Here is a 24,900-nt window from a genome sequence, read left to right as displayed (position 1 = left end):
ACAGGCAGAGATGATCAAGCTGGATTTTTCAAAAAGCAAAACCAACTACAAAATGTCTACTAGAAACATGCTTTGTATATAAACATTGATAGGTTTAAAAATAAAACGATGCAATGATATATACGATGAAAACACAAGTCCTAAAGCTGGAATGGCTATATTACTAACACAAATTACTCTTCAGACAGAGTAAATCATATTATCAGGTATATAGATGAATACCTGATAATGAAAGTTTCAGTACATCACAAAGACATAATCATAAATATATGCACCCAATAACAAAACATCAAACGACATTAAGCCCAGTGGGGAGTGGCTCAGGACCTATGATCCAGGAGATTGGGGTTCGATTCCCAGCCAGGGCACGTGCCCGGGGTTGCGAGCTCCATCCCCAGTAGGGGACGTGCAGGAGGCAGCAGATCAATGCCGCTCATCATTGATGTTTCTATCTCTCTCTCTCCCTCTCTCTGAAATCAATCAAGATATTTTTTAAAAAAACATTAAACAAAAACTAGAATTCAAAGAATAGACAAATCCACAATTATAACCGAAATATAGCATTCCTCTCTTGAAAATTGATGCAACAAATAAAAAATCATTAAAGATATAGGAGATAGCACTACATTCAACAATTTTTAAACTGATATTTATAAAATATTCCACCCAACATCAACAGAATACCCATTCTTTCAAGTGTACACTGGAACACAAAACTAGACCATCCGCTGGGCCATAAGGCAAATTTCAGTGAATTTCATAGGATTGAAGTGATACAGAATTATGTCCTTTGACCACAAAATATATAAAAAAGAAATCAGAACTAAAACTACCCAACAAAATGGACAAAAGACTTGAACTGAAATTTCTAAACAAATATACAAATAACCAAGTAGTACATTAAAAGATCAGAAATACATTAATACTGTTATATGTCCATTTGAATTGGTAAAATTAAAAACTGATCATACCAACTGTTGGCTAGGATGAAAAATAACTGGTACTCTCTTACATCACTGACACGAATGAAAAGGCTTAAGAACTTTACCTTAAAGAAATTTCTAACAGTTTTTCATACATGTAAAATATGATCCAGTTACTCCGATCTTAGGTGTCACTAAAGAGAAATATACATGTTCACACAAAGAATTGTACACAAATATTTATGCAGTTTTGTTCATAATAGCCTCAAAATGCAAACAGCCCCTATGTCAATGGACAGGTAAGTTCATTTTTTAAATGTGATACATCTATAAAAATTGAGTATTGTTGAAGACACACAATATCATTAATGAACTTTAAAACTTTATGCTGAAGAACGCATGACCCCATTTATCTGAATCTCTATAGAACATAGTCGATCTATAGCCACATAAAAGCAAATCAGTGTTTCCTCGGGGCATACATCAATGGAAAGACATCTCCTATTCATGGATCAGAAGAATAAATATTGTTAAAACGTCCATTCTGTCCAAAGCAATCTGCAGGCTCAATGCAATTCCTATCAAAATCCCAATGGCGTTTTTCACGGAAATAGAACTAACAATTCTAAAATTTGTATGAAACCAAAAAAGACCCAAATAGTCAAAGCAATCTTGAGAAAGGAACACAAAGCTGGAGGCGTCGCACTTCCTGATTTCAAACTATCCCACAGAGTTACAGGGAAAAAGTATAGTTCTCGCATAAAAACAGACACATGGACCAACGGAGCGGCTTGGAGCCCAGAGGCAAGCCCTCGCCGGGCGGCCCGCCGCTGTCTGGGGAGGGAGGAGATTCAGCGGGGGAAAGGACGGTCCTCAGCAGCGGTCCCGGGGCCACCGGGGAGCCACAGCAGAGGGCAGGAGGCAGGCCCGCGTCTCACCCAGCTCACGTCAGCTCACTTAGATGGACTGAAGGCTTGCACAGCGCACGGAAACCGTGGAACGGTCTCTGCGGAGTGAACTGTCACTCGCAGCCTACTTTCCTGTAACATCCGGAGGCTTCCAACGAGCAGGGAAAACCTGCACCGTGCAAGGGAAACACCCGCACCGCCGCGCGGGCATCGGCAGCCCCGGCGCGGCCCAGGGGCTCGCTAGCAACGCCTCTGGGGCTTCACCCGCACCCTGTTCAAGGGCACACTACACTTTGACAAGATGCCCGGGTGATTTTCACACCTGTGAAAATCTGAGACGCAAAGTCTCTGAACAGATGGACCCCGTCGTTCCCTGGTAGGGATGACTGAGGCCAAGCCCCGGGACGCCGGCGGGCACCTCGACCAGCGCCGCCCTCGGGAGGCGGGCGTCCGGCAGCGGCCGCCTCACCCCCGCCCGCGAGTCACCCGGGAGGCAGGACACGGCGCCGCCGTCCGTCCGCGGCGCCAGCGAGCGGGGCCCCGTTAAACCTGAGTGTCTCGGAGGCCGGAGTCCCCCGGCCCCAAGGAAGCGGCATAGGCCGGTCGCTGTCCGGTCGCTCGTTTGTCACCGGCCGGGCCAAGGGGGCGGGGCCCGGGCTCTCCACGCAGCCCCGCGCGCCGCGCGCGTTTCCAGGCACCCGGGGCGCGTCGCCGAGCCGGGCGGGGCCCGCGGAGGCGGGGGCGGCGGGGCCTCTGGGGGGCGGAAGCGAGCGGCGGGGCCGGCGCGGAGCCGGGAGGGGCGGAGCGTTGCCGCGGGGGCCGAGCCGAGCCGCCGAGCCGCGGGCCGCGGGGGGACGCGGGGCGCGCTGCCGATCCGGGTGGGGCGCGCGTGCGCCCGCGCTGCTCACGCGTCCTAGCGCCCGGGGCGGGGGGCCCGCCGCCGCTCTCCCGATGGGGCTGTGCTTTCCCTGCCCCGGCGAGTCCGAGGCTCCGTCGCCGAACCTGGTGAGTCAGGCCGGGCCGCGCGCACCTGCTCCCGGCCGGGCGCCGCGGGGCCCGCGGGGGGGCACCCGGGAGGCGGAGGCGTCGGGTCGCGCCCCGAGGAACCTTGGGGTCCTGCCTGCGGGCCCCGGGCCGCCGCCTCGCTGTCGGTCTCTCCACTTTGGTTCCATAAAATCGCCCGAAGGTGGCTCCGGGGTCTTTTCCCCCGCCGCCGACCTTGGCGGACCTGGGAGCGGGCGGCGCGCAGGCGGAGGCCGGGGGCGGGGCGGGGAGGTGCGGGGCGGGGCGGGGCGGTTCCCGCGGCGCGGTGGGCAGTTGGGGCGCCAGGAGAAATTCTCTTTTTTCTGAACTGAAGGGTTGGCTCTTCGAGGAGATGTGCATTTTCCTGTGTCTGTATCAGCTGCTTAAAGAAGGTGCTCAGTGAAGTCCCGTATATCCCTGAGCTTTATTGGATATTGTATTAGTAATCTCCCTTTAGTATTTCTCTCTCTAAGCTCTTCCTTTAAAAGGGGATTATTTTATGTGGTACAGAGCGTACCGTTTGTAGCGCTGCCTTGTTTAGCAGATAAGAATACAGGACGCCCACTTTAATTTGAATTTTCAGAGAAACGAGGGACACATTTTAAAAGTTGATCTGTCGCTTACGGTAGTGGGACATACTTATATTAGAAATTATTCGTTGTTTATCTGAAATTCATATTTAACTTAGCAGTTTGTGGTCCACTGCACTTACACTTTTTGTGGCTTTCTGTTTTTAACTATCTTTTCGCTAATAACTCCTTGCTGGTAGTTGATAACAGAAAGCCCAAATCCCTCCCTTCCCTCCTATCTAGCAAAAAATTCGTTGAAAGAAAGCATTTATTTAAGGAAGTGCATCAGCTCTTCAGCCTTTTGATTATAGCTGCTTAAAATGATCTGAAAGTTGGTACCAGGAAGTTCACCTTGTTTTTCTTGCTACTGTTGCTTTTAAATGTTGTTAATGTTGTTTATCAGGCTGTTGATAAAAATCCCAGTCTGTTAGTATTTGTTAAACCCTCCACCCACCCCCACAGATAACCACAATGGAAAACAAGGGAATTATCAGCATAACTCCCGAGAGAGTGCTACTTACTGTCCTGTTATTTAAAGATTTTATAATTAATACATGATACAGAAAATTACTCAGCTTACCCAACATGAAACAGTACCTTTCATGAATGTGCTACAGTTCTCACTGTCATACACAGGGAGATTCCCCCAGTTCATTCATGAACCTTTCCCCAAAACACCAACCTACTTCAGACTCCCTTAATGGCAGTCCTAAACCTTGTATTATTAAATGTCACTTGTTTCATTGCCCCAACTTGCTTGTAAGCCATTTTTTTTTAAAACAAAAGCAAGTAGATTATTTTATAGACCAACTTGTGTTATATATATGCATATATAACATGTCATACAATATGTATCACATATATGACTTAGCATGTTCTTATTTGGAGGTATGTTGATTAATTGTGAGAATGACATTCAGAAAGATGATTATTTTATACATGTAAGTACTCGCAGTCTTAGTGAAACATTTTGGGCCAATACCAAATATTTTTATAAACTGTTACATAACCTATAAGATATGATTACGTGTGTAAATGATCCATGACAATGTTTGGTTTTATTTTAAAACACATTTTTTGTATATTTTCCTTAGGAAGAAAAAAGAGCAAAGCTAGCAGAGGCTGCAGAAAGAAGACAGAAGGAGGTGAGAGTAAAAAGGAAATTTTACCTACTTAGAGAATTAAGTTAGTACTTTATTCTTGATAGATGTCTGACTAGTAGTATTCTCTAACAAAAATGGTAACTGCTGTCTTCTAAATTTATACTTAAAGTTAATTATTTGTCACAATGATCTCTGTGTTTCTATAAATTACATTAATGCCTTTATATAATTTAATGTATGAACATTACTATACAGATGTCTTCCGTAATGTGAGATGCCCCTTTAATAACAGTATTCCCTGGGATAAAATGACCATGCCTTATAAAACACTGACAGATATGAAGTTAGTTTAGGAGGAAAATTGGTACAGTTTCAAAATATCCAATGAAAAAATGATAATATGTTTTATATAAAGCTGTTGTAGAAATAGTCTAATTCTTTGTTACCAAAATAGTCCAATACCCACCTCCAACGCAAAAAAAAAAAAAAAAAAAAGAAAGCTTGGATACTGATTTTTATTGTTGTTTTGTACCCCTTAATTTTCCTAAAGGCTGCATCTCGGGGCATTTTGGATGTTCAGTCTGTGGAAGAAAAGAGAAAGAGAAAGGAAAAAATAGAAAAACAAATTGCTACATCTGGACCCCCACCAGAAGGTGGACTTAGAGTAAGTATTACAATTTATTTAAGACTTAAATTTACCTGGAATTTTTAAAAACTTAAGTGGTAATCCATTCAATAATTTCCTGTTGAGATGGATTATCAGAAGATTTTGAATTGATTTAAAAGCATGAATAATACAGATTTGAGTGTCAGTTTATTTGGGCCATTCTGTCATTTACTTGGAATAGATTTACTGTTTCCCCCAAAAATTAAAGTAGATTTTTCCTAATTATCCTAATACTTTATATGAATAATACAAACCTTAAATGTGTAGAAAACTCAAACAATATGGAAGAGTATAAAGAAGTCAAAATCGCCCAAATTCAGTGTCATTTTGAAACATTGTTTCTCGTTTCCACTAGTACATCAATCCTACTAAATGGGATTACACTACAAATTTGTTTTTATAACCTACAGTGTTTTTACTCAGTGATCTGATATTTTTGCTCTTTACATTGTCACTCATACCATAGTTATGTAAATGTTAATTTGGGCAGCAGGCTGTACAGGAGTGAGTGTGACACATGCACCTTCCAGTGTGCCAATTGCAGCTTTTGACGCTGGAAATACAATGGCAGACAAATTAAACAAGGTCCTTGAACTTGGGGATCTTTACAGCCTAGTAGGACTATAAAGGTTTTATTTTACATGTTAAAATAAAACTTAGAAAAATAATGGTGCAGATACTAAGATTTTTCCAGTCTATTTTTAAAGGAAATACATTTCTCAAGTAAGTACATTTGTGAAAAGGACAGTGTTCTGAATTTTGGTCAGTTACATTTAACTTTTCAGTGATTTATGAACACTTATTTAGTCTTCTCAGTTCAGTTTGGTTTTTGCTCTCAAAACTATATATAAATACATACAGGTGTGTGTGTATTCCTAATTTGTGGGGCAGCCTGTGAGGATGTGATTCTGGCTCAGGAATATCACACAGAGATAAGATTTATCTGTGTGTGTTTTATAATTGCATGTTATTTCATCTAGTTTCACTTGATAAATGACATTAAAATATTTTTCATTGTTTACTTTTAACAATGTATAAAATAATTGATTTCAATGTTAAGGTAAATAGCTCTGATCACTTTGCTTAGGTTTTTTTTATAGCCCCCCAGTGATAGAATAAATTTAGTATAAAGTAAAACAGTTGGGAGATACAGGGCAAAATATTTATGGAAAGTGTAGATGCTTACTTTCAATATTCTGTTGAGGTAAAGATCTATGTCATCAGGTTTACTTCATAGAGGGTTCTCAAAAACAATTTGCAAAAATTAAATTATAGGACTGGTAACAATGCTGAGATCAGTTTTATAGTAGTGGAAAGGAGGTACTGGGTGACTTAAAGTCACATATAAGAAAAGGATACTTTATAGTTAGTCATAATTAGAAGGTCCTTAATTTACAACTTCTCAGCTAACAACTGTAACATCAGCTTTTCAACTCTAAGAAAGAAAGGGCTTTCATAATTAGGATTAAAGTTTCCATGCCCTGAAGCCTATAGATTAAATATAAATTAGGCCTTATATCACTTCTAGTCCCCTCAGCGGTGCTCAAAATGAAAAAACATTGCAATGTAAATTTAATACCTTTATTTCTCTGTATATTGTTCTGATAGGAAATCTCTGGCTTCTTTGATAAAAATGACCCTCAAGGCCAGCAGACTGGGCAGTGATGGGAGGATTTTCCCAATAAGAGTGGCTCATTCTCGTGAACCAACTGCTGTTACCACCGTCATTTTTCCTTGGGATATTCCTAATCGCTCCTCCCATCAAATCACTAGCTTTCAGGGACATGCTGCTTTCCCCTTGGTGACAAGCATCGCTCATCCAGAGTATTCTGTTAAGTCCATAATAAAATGTGGGGGGCTCAGGGATAACAGAAGGAAAAGTACAAGGCATAGAGTAACTTTCATTCTGAACCCCTTTGGCCTAGGGTTCTTTGAGGGCTGCTCCCAGGCCTGTTCCCCAGGCTGGCCTGCAATGTCCGAGTGTAGGTAGAGTCTTCCTGATCTGACCCGACCCCATGGTGTGAGGCAGATGTCCCTTTCCTGTCTCTGTGCCCTCCACATAGCATTTCTGACCAGCTCTGCCTCTTCCAGGATAATTGGCATTGGTATTATGACTGTCCTTTGGAAAGGCAGCCTTATCTTAAGAAGTCAAGGGGACAGTGGCATCAGGATGCAGACTAGCATCGGTACAGGATACGGCACTGCAGGAGCCATGGCCGAGCTCGGGCGCAGTGGCCCTCAGCCCCGGCTGCTCGGTAGAGTCTCATGAGGAGCTTGCAGAAAAGGGCTGAGCCTTGGGCCCCACCTCACACAGTCAGAATTTTTGAGAGTGGGGTGTGGCCATCAGTACTTGATTAAGCTCCCCAAGGCAATCTAATGTCAAACCAGACTGAGAATCACTGCTCCAGTGTCTTTAACTCTAGTCCTGAGAGATACACTGTGGAAAAGAGAGTCCCATGGTAGAAGAATGTTTTAAAATTCTGAATACTATATTGTATACTATATCCCTTTCTCGAAGATTAAAAAGGGTACAGTATTCAAGTCTCTAAGAAGTTCTGCAATAAAGAAACGCAAGTTTACTTGGAATAAACCTTAATTTAAAAAATGTATTTACATATATACATATATATACACACACACACACCCCCAATAATATTCATTGGATATACTTGGAAAACACTGCTCAGTAGACTTAAAATATCTCTGGTCCTATCCGAGTGGCTCTTTCAGAACCTATCATTGCAGATTTAATAGACTTGATTAAACAGAACAGCAAGTGGAATAAGTTCTCAGCTCAAGCAAGGAAAAGACTGCCAAACTATTATTGAATCATGGCTACCATTCCCTGGTTCCGTGCCTCAAACAAGAATTCCTTTATTTTCATTTTGTTGTTTCGTAGTTTTTGTTCGGTGGTGTTTGTTTCTTTTTTCCCTCTTCTTTCCTTAAGTGATTATTAGGTATTTGGAATTTAGCTACCATTAATCTGACCAGATATTTTGTTTTATTACTTTGTATTTTTTAAACCATTGTATATCTTATTTCAGACTTTTGACTGTAATGTAAAGTTTTACCAATCACTGCTAATCACAAAAATTAGTTTGCATTTGCATATCCCAGCGATTTTCAGCCTTTTTCATCTCATGGCACACATAAACTAATTACTAAAATTCTGCCTTACACCAAAAAATACATTATATTTTTTGCCAATTGGACAAAAAAATAGATAAAATTTTGATTCATTCACACCGGATAGCTATTAAGTTGGCTGTTGTCATTTTTTTACTTGACAGTGTAAGGGAAAAGAGGTTAGTGCCCCTGACTAAATAGTCAGGTGTTGCATGTTTTAAAAATTCTTGTAGCACCAGTTGAAAATCGCTGGCATACCCCATAGCCCTCTCTCTGCCTATTTGTTTACGTGGACTGTTGTTTTGTAACCATAAATAAAATTTACTGTTCTCTGTATATTTTTATTTTCTAGTGGACAGTTTCATAAAGGATACTATGAGTGAAAGTCTACTGCCAATAACTAATATCTGCAATCAAGTGGACATCCTCAATTTAATTTATTCTCTTTGAAAATGAAGATTTAGACTTTGTAATTTTAGTGCCATTAAATGCAATGCTTTTTCAGTATTGAAATATTGAAAATGCTTTTGATTGTCAGACTTAGAAAAGGCCAGACCTTTCATTGAATACCTATTTTCCTACATTTGCTGCTTTTGCAAGTAGTGGGTAATTCTCCATTTTTAGTAGTTAAATCTAAATAGTGAATATATGTACATCGCATGGAAAGATTCTGCATACATCTCAAATATTAAAATTTTCAGTTTCATTTTTCCTCCTTTATAAGATGGCCTAGCTATTTGTAGTTGTGCTGTTTAGCTTTACATTCCCTTTTGTTTGGTTATATATGACGACTTTTGCTTAAACTTGTGGACTTAGTGCCTTTAAACTGATCTGCAGGAAAAGTCTTAAAAAGTCATTTGAAGGGATTATATGAAGGAACACTGTAAATTTTTATAACTCATTAAGTAATGAACATTTGTAGAAAATACTGAATTTCTCCTAATTTATTTTTTACTTGTGTAGCTTATAAACTTAACATACTGTTTTACATTACAATAATTTCTTTTGCTTGAATTTAAAATATATTAGAGTTACCATCAGAGGGCAGTGGTGTACTATTATATGTGTCAGATTCAACTCCATGAAGATCTTTGTAGTTACTGAATGAGTTAAACTAAGAATCTAGATGGGTTATACTGGGTGGTGATATATTTGTCCAAATTTCATAGATGTTTCTACTGTTTTGTATTTATTTAAAAAACGGTCATAAGATTTATACAGATATGCAGTTGCCAAGGCAAATATGAATGTATGAAAAAGAAACATGTAAGTACTGTTATTTGAAAGGACTACTTTAGATATAAAAATATTATGAAGTAATTCTATATGATGCATAATCATAAACTTTGTAGATTTTTGTTTATTAGTAACATGAGTTTTATAGCATTTTTGTTTCTTGAATATTTCTTTTTAATATATAATAAGCTAAAATAGAAGAATTGCTATATCTTGTAATTAGTTATGATGGTTGCTAACTCTTGGATGGCAAGGCTACATCCCGAGACCTAAGTTAGAATTTGCAGATACTAAGTGGGGACTAAATTAAGTAGGCCAGCTCATTTGATTTACAGAAAGGAAACTGAGCCACTGTCTCACTCATCCCTACCATAAGACGTGTTATATTGCAGTATATTTTATATGTTAATTTTAATGAGATTGAACTATAATATAGGTCTCTTGACTCATTGGAAAAATTACCTTTTCTATGACGGCATAAAATATTTCATGATACCCATGCAAGACACATATTTAGGCTAAATTGTCTTCATCTCTTAGAAGATTAGTGGTATTGTTGTTCATAAAGGATTGGGAAGTTATTGGGTTGCATTTTAGAAATAAAATTTTGACTTTATGAACATGCTTAATTTTTCCAAGGCAGAAAGGAAAAAGGATCATTAGCAGCTGAATGGAGATAGAACCAGACCTAACATCCTTGAACTGTGCAAATCTTTCCTTCTGTTTTAATACAGAAAGAACAATTTTATCTGTACTACATCCTAAAGAATTATAACTCGGGTTAGTGTAAACAACAGGTTTAGATCTAGGGGATAATGCTCTATTTCTAATAGCAGTTTATATCCAAACACAACACTTATTTACTGTTAAACCATGAATGAGAGGCTGATGTATTGCTTTATGGGAACAGTGGGATGTCCTGCTCTAGTCATAAATGGTGACCTACCTCCATGGGTGTGGTCAGCTTCCCAAAACCACCTGGGGTACACGGACTAAGGGGTGATACTCAAATGCTAGGAATAGTGCTGGGAAGAGGAAGGGGGAAACTAAGTGCCTGATAGGAAACCAGTAAATTACTACTAAAAAATGTAATGTACACGTACATACAGATAGATCAGGCATCTCTCTCCTAAAGTTACAAATCACTTTCTGATGAAAACCTAATTTGGAGCCAATTTACCATAATTCATAATTTAAATAGGAAAACATAATGCTTAATATGGCACCCAAACCAAATGAGTAAAATATAAATGAAACAGTAAAATGCATATATGTAACTATTGTGTTAAAATGGAAAATGCCTAAATCATTGCTTTTTAATTCTAGTCTCCAAACTATTAATATGAATGTGGCTGGTGACAAAAAGTTGTATATTGTCACACGGCCTTGTTCTTGACACAGTGCATGTTTTTTAAAGCATCTATATGTGACACTTGTTCTGCCGATTGTGTTTGGAAGGTAATTACTAGTTTTCTCACACATGGTTTTATAAATTCTGTATTGCCATGTAGGGATATAAATATACATTTTTCCTATATAAAAATTGGCTTTGGCTGTCTCTGTTTACGAAAATTTTATCTTCACTACATCTTAAATAATGAGAAGTTGGGTTAGTGGTTAGGGAAACCTCGGCAATGCTTTCATCTCTTTAGGATTCATGAGAACAGAGCTAAAAGCTGTTTGGTGTGTTCATACAATCCCTGAATTTGTAGCTAGGCATGTTTTGTTTTCAATACTGAGGAAGAAATGATATTATGAGTCTCCTGTTTTCTTAGAGAAATAATATAGTATAATAGGTTCCAGCTGCCATCCTTGTGTACCCCAGGGGAATGTGACATAAACCTTGAATTTTCCTTTTTCCTCCAGCAGTTCAGCTTGTTTGCTGAAGACTTACGCTGCGCCCTTAGAAGCAAACATAACCTGTCGATTTTAGGTTTGAGTAGAAACTTCTGCATAAGTAGATCAGTAATTGGTCGGCAGATACGCATGCCTCTCTGTTGAGATTTAAGGTGTATTCCTTCAACATCTCCAAGCAAGCATCTCAGATTCCCATGGCCTCTGTGTGTGCTTTACGTTGGTTCAGATGTGGTACTGTGGCCATTTTCTTTAATTTTCTCAAAAGCCACTGACAAGGCATTTGTGTATATGGCAGACTTAGAAAAAATTCTGATTTGACAGAAGTTTTTGCCCCAACAACTCCAACCCTTTACATTTCTCCTATGATGTGGCTTTTTATTGCCATCCTCACTCTTCTAGATACCGGTCATTTTGCAAATATTGCCTCTAAATATGACCTTTGCGGTTTAAGAGCTGAATATTCCTAAATTACTTCACCTGGATGTGATACTTTTATTATATCCTGAATTGCATTGTCTGTTTTTATAGCACTGTATTCAGCTTGCATAGAGTTTTGAGTTAATGTCTTCCAGTCATAAAAACAGGTTTGAGTCATCTGTTGCAACTACTTCAGACTTGCCTCAAATGGAAATTAGTTCTACACAGAAACTGGCTCTCTCCAGGCTGTTGCTTGGGATCTCCAAGAAAGCAAGGAGTTATCCTAAACGCCTCAATCTACCAAACACCTAAGGTACCGTTTTCTTGTTCTACGTTTCTTAGTCAAAGATTAGACCTACTTCACGTACATTTTAAAAAGAATATCAAGTGTCTCATGTAGAAAACTACACATCTACATAAAAATATTGTAAAATAAATGAGTTAAGCAAGTTTGCAGAATACTAGATATATATATATATGAAGGTCAATTCTATTTCTGTGTGAAAGTTAAGATAATCTAAAAATTAAGGTAATTCTAATCATCAAATAAGAGAAAATACTTAGGAAAAAACAAAAGAAGTTAAAGTTCTGAGCTAAAAACTACAAAACTGCTGAATTTTTTTTTTTAAGACAGAAATGGTGAGACATTACAGTTTACCGATTGGGAGACTCAATATTGTCAAGATGGCAGTTCACAAAATTGATCAATAAATTCAGTGCAAAATCCCAGCAAGCTTTTTCAGAGAAATTGACAAGATGATCCTAAAATTTATATGGAAATGTAACATTTATAATAGCTAAAACAATTTTGAAAAAAAAACACCAGTAATGTTCACTAAGGAGTCAGTAAGATCCGTCTACATTTGGCTGTTTCCTTCTGAATGTAGTCCCATTGTCCTTACCCCTAGTGTAGTGCCATCCAGCTAGCAGCTAGGCCCCGATGTCATTGTCACCGTGTTCTTAGTGACACTTAAATGACCAGCATACAAGTGGTATAGGTAGAAAGAATGATGCCACTGTCCCCCAGACAGGATCACATTCTAATCCCTGGAAGCTGGGAGTATGTTACGTTGTGTGGTGAGAGGTATTTTGCAGATGCGATTCAGTTAACGATTATAACATAGGAGAATATACTGGATTATCTAGGTGGGCCCAATCTAATCACGTGGATTCTTAAAAGCGGAGAAGCTTTCCAACCTGTGGTCTGACAGAGATGTAAAGAAAGAGGCATCACTGAGATGTCTCTGGCTTTGAAGACAGAGGAAGGGGTACGTGAGCCAAGGAAATCAGGCGGCCTCTGGAAGGTGGAAAAGGCAACACAGTGGGTTCTCTCGCAAAGGAGCACAGCCCTGCCGACATGTAGCGGTGAGCCCAGCGAGACATCAGACTTCCGGACCACAGTACTGTAACGGAACGTGTGGTGTTAGGTCAGAAAACAAAGCTACATGAAGAGGTTAATAGTTTTGTTCACCTAGACATATTTTTAAGACTACACTAACAAAATTAATTCTAATTATTAAAGATATAACTATGTTTACGGGGAACATGAGGCACGGGAGAAAGTTTTGATGGATTGTTGCCAGTTATACAGAGAAACTCAGTGTTAATATTAGTTTAGTAATGTGAAAATCAAATCACTGAATATCTATTTTAAGATATTACAGTTACTCAGTTCCAAGGTAAATGTCCCTCCTTACAAAATGTTAAAGTCTAGACTGTCCGCCTAGCCGAACGCACACCGCCCCCCTCAGCCGCCCCCAGTGAAGCCGTCCTGGGTAACTGCAACTGGACTCTGGTAACTCAGGGAAAGATGCCACCCGAAGGTCACCTTTATTTCAGAGTGAACCACTGATTGATACTGAGACAAAAAATGTTTCAATTTCTCTCTTTAATTCTTGAATCAGCGAGGACAATATTTTGCTGTTTATGGGTACAAAACAGCTGTGTCCTAGGTGTACAAGGGTATACATAGGTCTGTAACATCATTAGCTACAGTGAATGGACTTGACTAGACAGCATAGCAAAGTAGGATTAACTAAAGGTATACTTTAATAACGCTTATTAAAATAACATGAAGTCAATGAACATTTGACTGTACAGTTTACTCTGTCAAAATATAAATGTCAGCTTATGCGTGTGAATTGCACTGTCAGTCTCAGCACAGCCACGTTTCTCAGGAATGTGTGGGACGATTCATAAGCCGTTTTCTAAGGGGTGCGCTGAAAACTTCCAAAAGGACCCCAGATATTTGGTCATAGGTAAGGGATCAGCTTTAAGGCAATCTTCCAAGTGAATGTAAACTTTCCTGAAGTGGCCTCTCCAGCCAAGCATTCCTGTTGCGAATACTCCATGTGGATTTAAAGTGCTGTCGGATATTTTTGGTAGCACATTGTCACACTAATTGTCACTGTTTTAAAAATCAGCTTTAAAATCCTGCAATTATAAAAATGTCTGGGGTGCTTTTACTCTGTAGACATAAAGGAGGCACTTCCTGTTTCCTTATCTGTAAATCCTAAATCTTTTCTCCTAACAACAGTTTTTCCCTCTAGCTAGAGCTGTGTTTCCAACACTGTGTTCTAAGTACTGGGCTCGCCTATCGAGACGTAATAATTCGCCTACAGTTTCTCTAATCTAAATCCGATTTTAGAATTTTTCACAGGCCATGTTCTAAAGAAGCATTAAAATAAATAGTGCTACTCTTAGAACCTCTTTCAGTATGAGGACATTTTTCTGTGTGTTACCCCTTTTTCCAAAGTAATTTTCAGAGCCTGTGAGCTAAACTGACTACACTGGAGAAGTGGGCACGGCACGGGCCACTATGAGAGTCCCCTTGTCGTGACCAGCTGGTTTCACTTAATCTCCTTCTTAGCCTTAGAGTTGGCCGAGACCACCAGGTAATTGTCTGGGTTCATGTCCTTAAGGGTCGGGGATTTGCTCTGGATGGGGGACGTCTTGCCATCCACACGGGAGATCTGCAGCACCCGGCAGGGGTCGTGCTTCAGCAAGTACCCCGCGAAGGTCTCCCAGCCGCCTCCCACGCGGACCATGACGTGTTTGTTGTGCAGCATCTGCAAGGAAAGGAGAGCGACCGAGTTAGATCCGAGCCTGCCCCCGGCGCCTCAGGCAGCTTCCAGCTCTAAGGGCGGCCGCTGGCTCCTGCCCGGCCCGGTTCTCGCCCCGCTCACCGCCTGGCCGCGGGCGTCTGCCTCAGCAGCCGGCTGTGACAGCAAGTGGGCCCTGCTGCGTGACAGGCTCCACGCCCATCCCGTGAGGCTTTCACGGTGCGGAGGCCTTTCTCACACCCGCTCCCGCTCCCGGCCGGTGTCTGCCCGGTTCGCTGCTGCACTCCCCCCACACCCCGGCAGCGGGGCTGCAGAAGGGCCAGGGGGCTGCTCCTGAGCAGGATGCTGGTGCTCACGCGGGTATCTGGTGCCGGGGAGAGCTGGAAGCGCCCTGGGGAAAACAGGTCTCCCAAGGCCAGGCCTCCCGAACAGAAGGGCCAGACGCCCTTGTTTTCCTTCACTCGCATTCTTCCCAATGACTCTCGGGCGCGGCCTTCTAAGAAGACTTACCTTCAGGCCCACGAGCCCCTTAGAGCTCCCGCTTAACAGGGCTACAGACAAACCGCGGAGAACGTGTGCTGCTTGCCACCTGGCACGCACAGGTCGGGGCTGAGGAGGCGTGGCGCGGACAGCCAAGGAGTTCCACCTTGGCGTCTTTCAGGTATTAGAAAAGGTGAGGTTTGGGGGACCGCTGCCCCCTCCACGTCCCGCAGGCGCTCCTCCCTGCCCGTCAGGAGGCCGCGGGCGCGGCACCTTCCGAAGGGGGTGCAGTTGGGAGGGGACTTGGGAGGCTGTTATGGTTCTGTTGAAATTCCTGTGTCTGCCTGAGGCCTGGACACGTCTGACTCCCTCCCGTTCACTGCTTTCATTCGCTTGTTGAGAATCTCAGGGAAGTTTTGAAATCTTTCTGTATGCCCATGTCCACAAAATCTCGCATGTGTGTGCAAGGGTTTCAGACCCCCAGACATCCACCCATGGACTCAAGCTAAGAAATCCCGAATCGTGCTTGACATGAAGCTGTTTTCAAAATCAAGTAACAAATGTGCTGAGTATCAATAACGAAAACGATTAGACTCGTGAGCATTCCATTAAGTGTAGCCACAGGTTATTCCCCAGAGTATGTGAATTTTAGAGCAGAAACGTCTTAGGAAACACGGCCTAGCTAGGAGTCTTTTAAACTTATTTCAGCATCAGATTCTACTCGTTAAATAAAATCTCAGTGGGAGCCCCTGAAACATGAAGCAGACGAAAGGAGTTAGGAGTTAGCTTTAACTATCTCGCCTGCCCTGGTCCAGTCCGGGCTACCGTGTTTTTGTTTTTCAGATGAAGACACCGAGGCCAAGATCTTTCATGTGATTTGCTTAGAACAGGACCCAGATTTTCTGACTCTCAATCTAGTGCTTTCCCCACAACAGTTCCTCCTTTGATATAAAATTCGTCAGGGATTTTATAACTTGACTGGCCTGTTCCCAGTCCCACCAGTTCCTGTGTGTCCCTCTGCTACCTGCTTCCAAAACTTGGAGGAACTGGAACAAAGGCCGGTGCCAGAACTGTGCTTCGCCCCTTCCTCCCACTGTTCCCTGGAGCGGCTTTGCCTGCTGTTGAAGTGCTGGCACCTCTTAGTCCTGCAAATTACATCTCAGAACTGCCCCTAAACATCCTTGGTATGAATGCGTCTGGCAGGACGATGGAGTTCACTTCAGTGTGAGGCTGTTTCAACCAGAAGGAGCCACTGGTCAGGAGAATTTTTAAACAATTAGTTAACTCTGGACAATGGCAAAAGAAATGTTTTTCCCACCTGGAGTATACAATCGTTTAAGTACAAACTCCCCTGGCAGAATCTTCACTGCATCTGGAGGCCCACGTGAAACAGAGTCATACTGAAATATGCATGACACAGGAATGAAATCTCTGCCCACCTCCTCTCCCATACCCGTCCTCTAGCTAATCTGCAATCTAGAATTTGCTTAGAAAGGCAGTGGACAAGCAACAACAGTTTCAAGCATGGGATCAAGGGCCATTGGGGTTCACAGCCCTGACTAGACATTCCCTGTCTTTTCTTAGTATGTGCTCAGTCTCAAGAAAAAAAATTAACACCCACCTTCATCTCTGTAAACAAAACCCCTATTGTTTAACCTAAAAGCAAATCAACATGCTATAAGACAAATGACTGTCGACTCTTTCTCCCTCCCCACCCCAGCGCTTGCCTACAAACCCCAGTCTCGGATCAAGCGGATCAGTCATCCTTCTACACCAGTCTTGCCAAGTCCAGGATTAGTGACTTGAGGCCAATTGCAATTGATGAATCCTTTACCTTTTCGTTTTAGTTGGCTCCTGTGTTCCTACTCCTCTCTTATTCTCACCTCCCTCCCCCCATTCCCACTGTCGTCAGTCTACTGATGGCTTCCCCTTTGTGGCGCCCGGCTTCCTCTCGGCACCTCTGCTGGCTGTTGTGCTTCAATCTGTATCTCTCTTTTTCTCCACCCTTCTCATCACAGAGAAACGTCTTTCTGCACCCCCCCATCCCCCCAAGACTCTCCCACCCTTGTCCAAAGCAAGACTCTCCTCCTCCCACCCCAGTCTACGCTGTTCTCCTTCCGTCCGATGATCCTGAGAGCTCAGTTTACACTCGGTGCCTCCGCTTCTAACTTGGGGGTATTCCCTGTGCGGCCCACAGCAGGCTCTGCTTCTGCCCCTCCTCTTAACTGACTGCACTGCACTGGGAACGGGAGCCGGTGGCGATGTATTTCTCATTTTTGGAATCTCACATATGGGAGCTTAGAACAGTGTCAGTACTATCATTGTATCGGACTCCTCTTAGTGTATCCTTCCACAGGCTCTACTTACTCTGCCTAAGCTATATCATTATCAGTAATACTCCCATTTCATAGACAGAAAAACCGATGCTCTTAGGAGTACAACTGATGCTCTTCAAAAGCTTGTGCAAGTTCACTCAACAAATCACTGGCAGAACCAGAACAGCGATCCTTCGGTCCATTACTACCACATCCACCTACTCTGTACAACTCCTAGATTTGGGTTCTTGTGTCTGCTTAATCACTTACTAGTGATAACTCAGCACAGGCAGGGGATCGTCAATGTCAGAAATAGTAATAAGTAGCTTAAGCAGATTAAATGCTCATGTAAAATGGTTTCTAGTGTTTATGTTCTAAACACCCTACTAAACATTGAATTTCATTTCAGAAGATTATCCTCTAGTGACCCTAATTCAGAAATAAGCATGTGTCAAGTAATAAAATAGAATATATTTTTGCCAGGTATCTGTTGGCGTAAGCAGGACTGGGCTTTCATTCTCTGTTCAGGGCACATCTTCCAGCTCCTTTATTTTCGTCGCTTCACAATATTGAACAATTTTATGTTCTCCCTTCCGAAAGGTAACTCCTTTTGACTGGTCACATCAGTGCATGTGCCAACTGGGTATTTAATATTGATTTGCTATGTGTTGTCTGTTGCATTTCTTGCGTAAGGGAAAATAAGTGAGAGTTGCTACAGCTCTTCCTCAGTGTATGTTGCAAACAGTGGTTTTTGCCTGTTATGTCTGTTAGGGCTGTTGCTGTGTTTTCACAATCAGCCTCTTTCCTCACTGTGCCCCTGATCCCAACAAAGAGAAAGAGATTCCTATAGACAGCAGCATCTCTAAATGTGCAAGGGGGAAAACAAAACCAAAAACCCAGGAACAAAAATCTTGTCTCAGTCTTCCTCCCAGTGGCCTTAATGATGTTCTATAAGCAGACCTGGGCTGTTACAAACATTGCAAACATTTTCTTTTTTGGTGTCTATGAGTCACATGCAGAGAAAAGAATCAGTCTGCTGTTTCCAATTTTTAGTAATTTCTTTCAGTAATGGGAAGAAGCATCCCCATTCTTATCAAGGGTATTTTGTTTTAAGACTTTGTCCTATACTGATGCTTAATTATGTGTGGTGTTTATGAAAGGCTCCTTCCTATGAACCAGCAAAAGAGATCCTTTTTTCTTGAGGTGACACAGAGTCATAATATTAGAGGACATACTATGTGCCAGGTAATCCACAAATATGCCTTGAAATAAAGAGCATTAAAAAAAAAATTGAGGTCATTGGCAATACTCTCCTTTCAAAGACGTACAAATAGTCAGAGAAAGGGTCACGGGGGGGGGGGGTTCCCCAGAGCCAGGCTAGAAATCACATCTGCTCTACTCCCAGTCTAGTACATGGACTTACAATTGAGCTGTACTAATCCAAAAATTATTACTTAAAAATGAATCCAGTATTTAAAGGTGGGTGGATCACTTAACTATACTGACCCAGCAGTGGTTTGTAACATCAGATAAGCTCCGACTTTGTCTTACTGGATTTCATGCACATTTGCTAGGCTATAATGTGTTTACTTAAAACCTGCTTTCTAGCACCACCTTTCAATCTTATCTTCCTGACATCATATGGTAAAAAATTCTCTCATAACCAACAAGTTCCGTAGCTTATCCAGATAATTAAAAAAAAAAGAGTTGAAAGGAAATGAGTTACTTTTCCCATATCTTAGAACATAATGGAAATTTAAAAGTTGTGGAAGTGGTTAATCAATAGCTCCTGATAAGTCTTGATGTTGCTGCAGTATCAAGGGGTCCAGTACTCTGGCTCTCATGATATGTGATAACAGGATTTCAGAAAAGCACCCCCCCCCCCCCCGGGGCCTCGTAATTACGGACCTTGGAGAGAAAGACTAGAATCACATTACGTATAGTAGATATTAAGAGCTTAAAGCATGAAAAAGGCCCGGCCGGGCGTGGCTCAGCAGTTGAGCGTCGACCTAGGATCCAGGCGATGGGGTTCGAATCCCAGTCAGGGCACATGCCCGGGTTGCGGGCTCCATCCCCAGTCGGGGCGTGCAGGAGGGAGCCGATCAATGACTCTCTCATCATTGATGTTTCTATCTCTCTCTCTCCCTCTCCTTTCCTCTCTCTGAAATCAATAAAGATATATTTTTTAAAAAACAACACGAAAAAGTAGGTCCTTTTCTTCTCTTGGAGACATTCATTAGTTTTTAGAAACAGAAACTCATTTTTTGGCTGACAAGACACAGCCAATATTTATGTAGATCACAGGAAAAAAATCATAGGTTTTACTAAATGGAAAAAAATTGTCACATAGGAGAGCCAGAAAGTGGTATGGATTTATTGGTAATGCATTTGATTTTTAAAGTGGCCAAGCTGTATACAGCTATATTATACAAGCAACAAAACAAGTGAAAACACCACCAACAGAAATAAACAGTGACTAATAGGAAGTGCCTTTTGGATAAGCAGAAATTAAAGTTAAATGTTTCATGTTCCTATCTGGTAGCTTTACTTTATTAATTCCCCAGCAGAGACCTGCCTGAATGTGCACACCTGTCCTGAATCATGATGCCTATGAAATGCTCCAGGTGTCAGGACAACACTGACAAGTCTGTTTCATTCTGATTCCAACTTTATGTCAGTGACCTTGAAAACAGAGACAAGCAGGAGTATCGGCCAAGTGCTCTGAATACCAATGTCATTAGACCCCGAGGATGTAAAGGTTTCCAGCAGGCGCCCTCATAGTCTCTCACACCCCACTAATCCACCTGTAGTCCAGTGCCAGAATGATCTTTCTAAATTTTAAATATATATATCTATCTTTATTGATTTCAGAGAGAGGAAGGAAGAGGGAGAGAGAGAGAGAGAGAGAAACATCAATGATGAGAGTGATTGATCAGCTCCCTCCTGCACGCCCACCATGGGGATCGAGCCCCCAACCCGGGCATGTGCCCTGACCGGGAATCAAACCCCGATCGCCTGGATCCTGGCCGACGCTCAGCCGCTGACCCACACCCGGCCGGGCCAGAGTGATTTTTCTAAAAGGAAAACTTGATCATGCCAATGCCTTGCTTAAACACTTGCGAATGGTTCTCTGCAGAGTTTCTCACCATTTTTAGCTCCAACGCACCTGAGAAATAGGACTCATTCTCAAGACAAGTCTGGGGCAGAGACTCTGGGAGAGCAGTACTGCGTGCGCGTCTGTGTCTAGGGACTGGGTAGAATCTGCATATCCACGGTGGGCAAAAGTGCACATAATGTGGAGAAACAATTCACCAGCCATCCTGACATCCTATCTCCTACCTCTATCCCACCAACCCCCGTGAGAACAACTGTTTGACACACAAGGCACCCCAGGGCCCAGCTCTAATCCCTTCCCCGCCTCTTCCTCTCTGCGCCAGAATGACCCACAGTTGTGCAGGTTGTGCCCTGCCCAGCTCTGCAGCTACACTGTGGCCCTTCTTGTCTGTGCCCATGCCGCCCTCCAAAGTGCCCACCCCCCAAATATTCTGAACTCAGAATCCCCTGAAAGTTCCATGCTTTTCTACATGCAGAAAAATGCTCCACTGTCAACAGGTGAACTAAAATAAAGTCCCTTCCTTTGACCATTCAACAAATACTTACTCGCTAAGTGCCAGGCAAGGTTATTCCTTGCTAAATTCCATACCCAGAGGGCCCAGCAGAGCCAAGTATACAATGGGCACTCAATAAATGTTTGTTGAATGAATGAATGAGCAAAGTTAACACTGACTAATGCTGCACCCAGGCATCGCTGCCTTTACGTAATATTTTTGCGCACTACCCTTTAGATTACCTTCTGTGAACCCTGCAATCTTTCCTACAAAGTACCTTTAACGCTTCGTTGCCTTACTTATCCATCTTTCTCTAACTTGCTGTGACCTCCCTGAAGGGCCGCATCCTCTATCTACCTGTCAACAGTCACCGTGTGTGATTAGAAGACATCGCACATATTTTTGGAAAGGTAAGAAAAAGGAAAAGATGAAATGATTTGTCATTAGAAGAGAGAAGAGAAACATCTAGGATGTGAAAGATAACCCACATCACCACTGCTTAGCAAACTGCTTGAAAGAAAGAGAGATTTTAGGTCAAAGAATGAAGCGATAACAGGAATCATATAAAAAAGAGGAAGAGTCTATTGAGAATCAGTTAAAACAATGGGCAGGAGCCTTGGCCGGGGGCGCAGTGGGTCAGAGCATCGTCCCCATTCCCCGAGTTGGCGGGTTTCATCCCCAGTCGGAGAGCGTACAGGGATCAGCCGATAAATCCACGAGTGGGTGGGACAACGAATCGTTTCTCTCTCTCTCTCCCCTCCCCCCTTACTGTCTCTCAAATTAATCAATAATTTTTTCAAATAGACAGGAAAGAGGAAAAGGGGAAGGGGGAAGGGAGGAGAGGGGAAGAAAATATCCTGAATGAATCTGGAATTAATGATACTATTCTCTTGGTGATCCTCACAAGTCCTCATTACACCTGGGATGCATTAAAAATATACTGTTCACTGCAGTGACAAGTTAATAAAGATGTCACCCCCTCCTCATCTTTTAGTGCCTAAGTGTTCTGGGTCGCCCAGCGCACTGTAGCTCCCACTAGGCCCTTCCCCTAACCGACCCAGGGCTCATGTTCTGCCCGCAGCCACTCTCCCGCCCTCTGACTCTGCCCGCCTGTAAGGGGCCACCTGCCCCCACTGGGATCAGCCCAGCCCCCGGGGATCCCACAGCCACTCTCCTGCCCTCTGACTCTGCCCGCCTGCAAGGGGCGACCTGCCCCCACTGGGATCAGCAGGACCCCCGGGGATCCCACAGCCACTCTCCCGCCCTCTGACTCTGCCGGCCTGCAAGGGGCCACCTGCCCCCACTGGGATCAGCAGGACCCCCGGGGATCCCACAGCCACTCTCCCGCCCTCTGACTCTGCCGGCCTGCAAGGGGCCACCTGCCCCCACTGGGATCAGCCCAGCCCCCAGGGATCATATGCTCCCTGATGCCTCCTTGTCAACCCTGCTCGCTGTGTTTTTACAAACCATCATAACTCGAGGCAAAATATTGTTTTTAGAATGCAGGCATCTGCTCTCCAGGGAAAGAGTGTTAAATTAATTTATAGGACGACAGACTCTGTCGCCATCGAACATGATACTGAGATGGCATATGTTCAAAACGGGGCGGCTGGGAATTCAGTCCGACACGGGGAGGAGTGAGGCGGCGGGTGTTCAGCCGCTGGCTCGCCATGCGGGCGGCCCGCCAGCCGCACTTTCCAGGTGAGCGCCCAGGCCACCTGGCACGGGGCAGCCGAGGCTGAGCTGGCCACACGGACGGGGCAGACTTGTTTCTCAGCGCTTGGGGATTCGTCTCATCCTCTCTGGCTGTCTGAGATGACAAATGGTTAAATACCACCCAAACAAACGAGATTTTGGAATTACTGCTCCACTGTCTACAAAGCATGCTTCATATTTACTGTCTATTTTTCTTTTCCTAATGGCCCTCCATCGGCTGGGCATTCTTCTCAGGCGAGGCTGCAGAGGGAGGGCGTAACAGTGACCACTCATTTGTCTTCACCAGGCTGCTCAACTACGGTCCCTACTAACCCGCCGTACAACTCTGAGACATTTAATCTCTCTACGCCTCAGTTTCTCGTCTGTAAGATGACTGTAACAATTCCTCCTTCCTAGAGTTGTCTAGACAACGATATCAATATCTGTAAGCGTGTAGAAAAGCGCCCGGCACGGGACCCTCAGTAGTAGCCTGCCACTGTTGTTATTATTATTGAAACAATAATATTGTTATGATAATGATAGGCTTCTCACAGGTTTTATTTCATTTAAGTCTTGGGCCAACTTTAAGCAGTTTGCATTTTCATCTCCATTCACAGAGGAGAAAATGGTAGCTCAGAAACATTAAGTAAAAAGCCCAGGTCACTTTGTCACCACCTAGAAAGTGACAGACTTTAGGTTTGAACGGGATTCTCTCTAACTTCCAAGACAGTGCTCGCTGGAACTTAACCATTCCTGTTAAAGGGGCTTTGCCAGGGCGCATGAGGTCTGAGTTCTTATCTAGACTCTTTCCAAGGACACCACCTACTTTCCTCAGGAAGACATGTTGACATTTTACGACGTCTCCACTCCTGACCGCACTGCCCGGCTCTGCACGGACCCCAGGCACAGGTCGAAGATGTTTAATACACGCTCGGAAGAATTTATCTGCATTTGAACCTGAGTGACTCACCCAAACAAAACACGCTGACAGCGAGGTTCCCCCGCAGTGCTCTGCCCTGGGCCCCACGCTCCAGAAGGAGCCATGAAGGAGCGAGGCCCCCCCGGCTGCAAAGCATTCCCTCCGGCAGCATTTCCTTCTGCGGTCGCACCTGCTCCGTGCCGTCCCCGGTGCACAAATGCAGACACAGAGGCTTAGAGAGTTAAGTGAGTGGCTCACGAACACACAGATTTCGTCTTCTGATTCCCAGTTCTGTGACTTGTTGTCCTTAGTAAATAAGTCGTACACTGGGGAGGATGTAATCCTCGCGCTCTCCTCTGGCGCCGTAAACGGCCACGGCCCGTTCCCCACAGGCGCAGGCCTCGAGTCAGATCTGCTGGCGCTGAGGCTGGTCAGAAAACAACGTCTGGCCTGCTTTGTCGTTTTCTTCTAAGGACGTTCCCTTCCCAGTTTCACTATGGACAAATGGCTCTCAGAAGCCTGTTTCTGGGAGCAGACATGAGAAGGGTGGGTAGCAGATGAATGTCCACTGACTGGCAAAAGTTCCGTTTGCACCGCTTGGGACACGTGTAGGAGCACTCAATGCCGGCCGCCTGCCAGTCTCATCTACGTGTTGTGCAAGGTCCCCATTTCCCCAGCTCTGCACCAAATAAAAATAAGAAGCCTTAGCTGCAGTCTAATTACCCGTGTACAGCACCATTTCGGACAAGGAAGGCGGAGTTATGATGAATATTTTATAGAACACTCAGAGCAGTGAAAGCAATGAGGTGGGAGATGCTGGTGCTGGAAGGAAGAGCTGCCTGGAGGAGGGATTTGCAGCTGGCATACACCCGGTTGAAGCCAGAATTCGTCCACCCCCAAAATGCAATCACTATTCGGAAGGAAAACTGGGGTCCGAGGGGCAATGAAAAACCATTCCTTCCACTAATCAACTGTTTGTCTGACTCAGTCTG

At 43.4% G+C, this 24,900-nt stretch overlaps 2 protein-coding genes across 11 annotated transcripts in view; one reads left to right on the top strand and one right to left on the bottom strand.

Moving 5' to 3' along the window:
• Positions 1–2,746: 2,746 nt before the first annotated feature.
• On the top strand, positions 2,747–11,121 carry SVIP (small VCP interacting protein). Of its 2 annotated transcripts, XM_087821791.1 has the most exons (4): positions 2,747–2,836; positions 4,518–4,568; positions 5,077–5,190; positions 8,672–11,121. In XM_087821791.1, the coding sequence occupies exons 1-4, from the start codon at positions 2,783–2,785 to the stop codon at positions 8,684–8,686; spliced, it is 234 nt and encodes a 77-aa protein (XP_087677917.1). In that variant the 5' UTR covers positions 2,747–2,782; the 3' UTR covers positions 8,687–11,121. The 2 variants fall into 2 exon arrangements, with proteins under 2 accessions (XP_087677917.1, XP_087677916.1); XM_087821790.1 differs by lacking the exon at positions 8,672–11,121 and having other exon boundaries at positions 5,077–5,238.
• Positions 11,122–13,698: 2,577 nt separating this feature from the next.
• Positions 13,699–24,900, bottom strand: part of GAS2 (growth arrest specific 2) — a 133,877-nt gene continuing 122,675 nt past the window's right edge. For 8 of the 9 annotated variants that reach the window (XM_087821787.1, XM_087821788.1, XM_087821789.1 and 5 more), the window contains one exon: positions 13,699–14,897. In XM_087821787.1, coding sequence (XP_087677913.1) covers positions 14,679–14,897 — 219 coding nt within the window. In that variant the 3' untranslated portion in view covers positions 13,699–14,678. Of the gene's footprint in view, positions 14,898–24,071; positions 24,588–24,900 lie in introns of those variants that run through there. The other variant, XM_016201683.2, reaches the window with a different exon arrangement.

Source organism: Miniopterus natalensis, chromosome 11 (genome assembly GCF_054644295.1).
Source record: "Miniopterus natalensis isolate mMinNat1 chromosome 11, mMinNat1.hap1, whole genome shotgun sequence".
Taxonomy (NCBI): domain Eukaryota; kingdom Metazoa; phylum Chordata; class Mammalia; order Chiroptera; family Miniopteridae; genus Miniopterus; species Miniopterus natalensis.
Note: the sequence above shows the minus strand (reverse complement) of the source record. Positions and strands in the feature narration are given on the sequence as shown.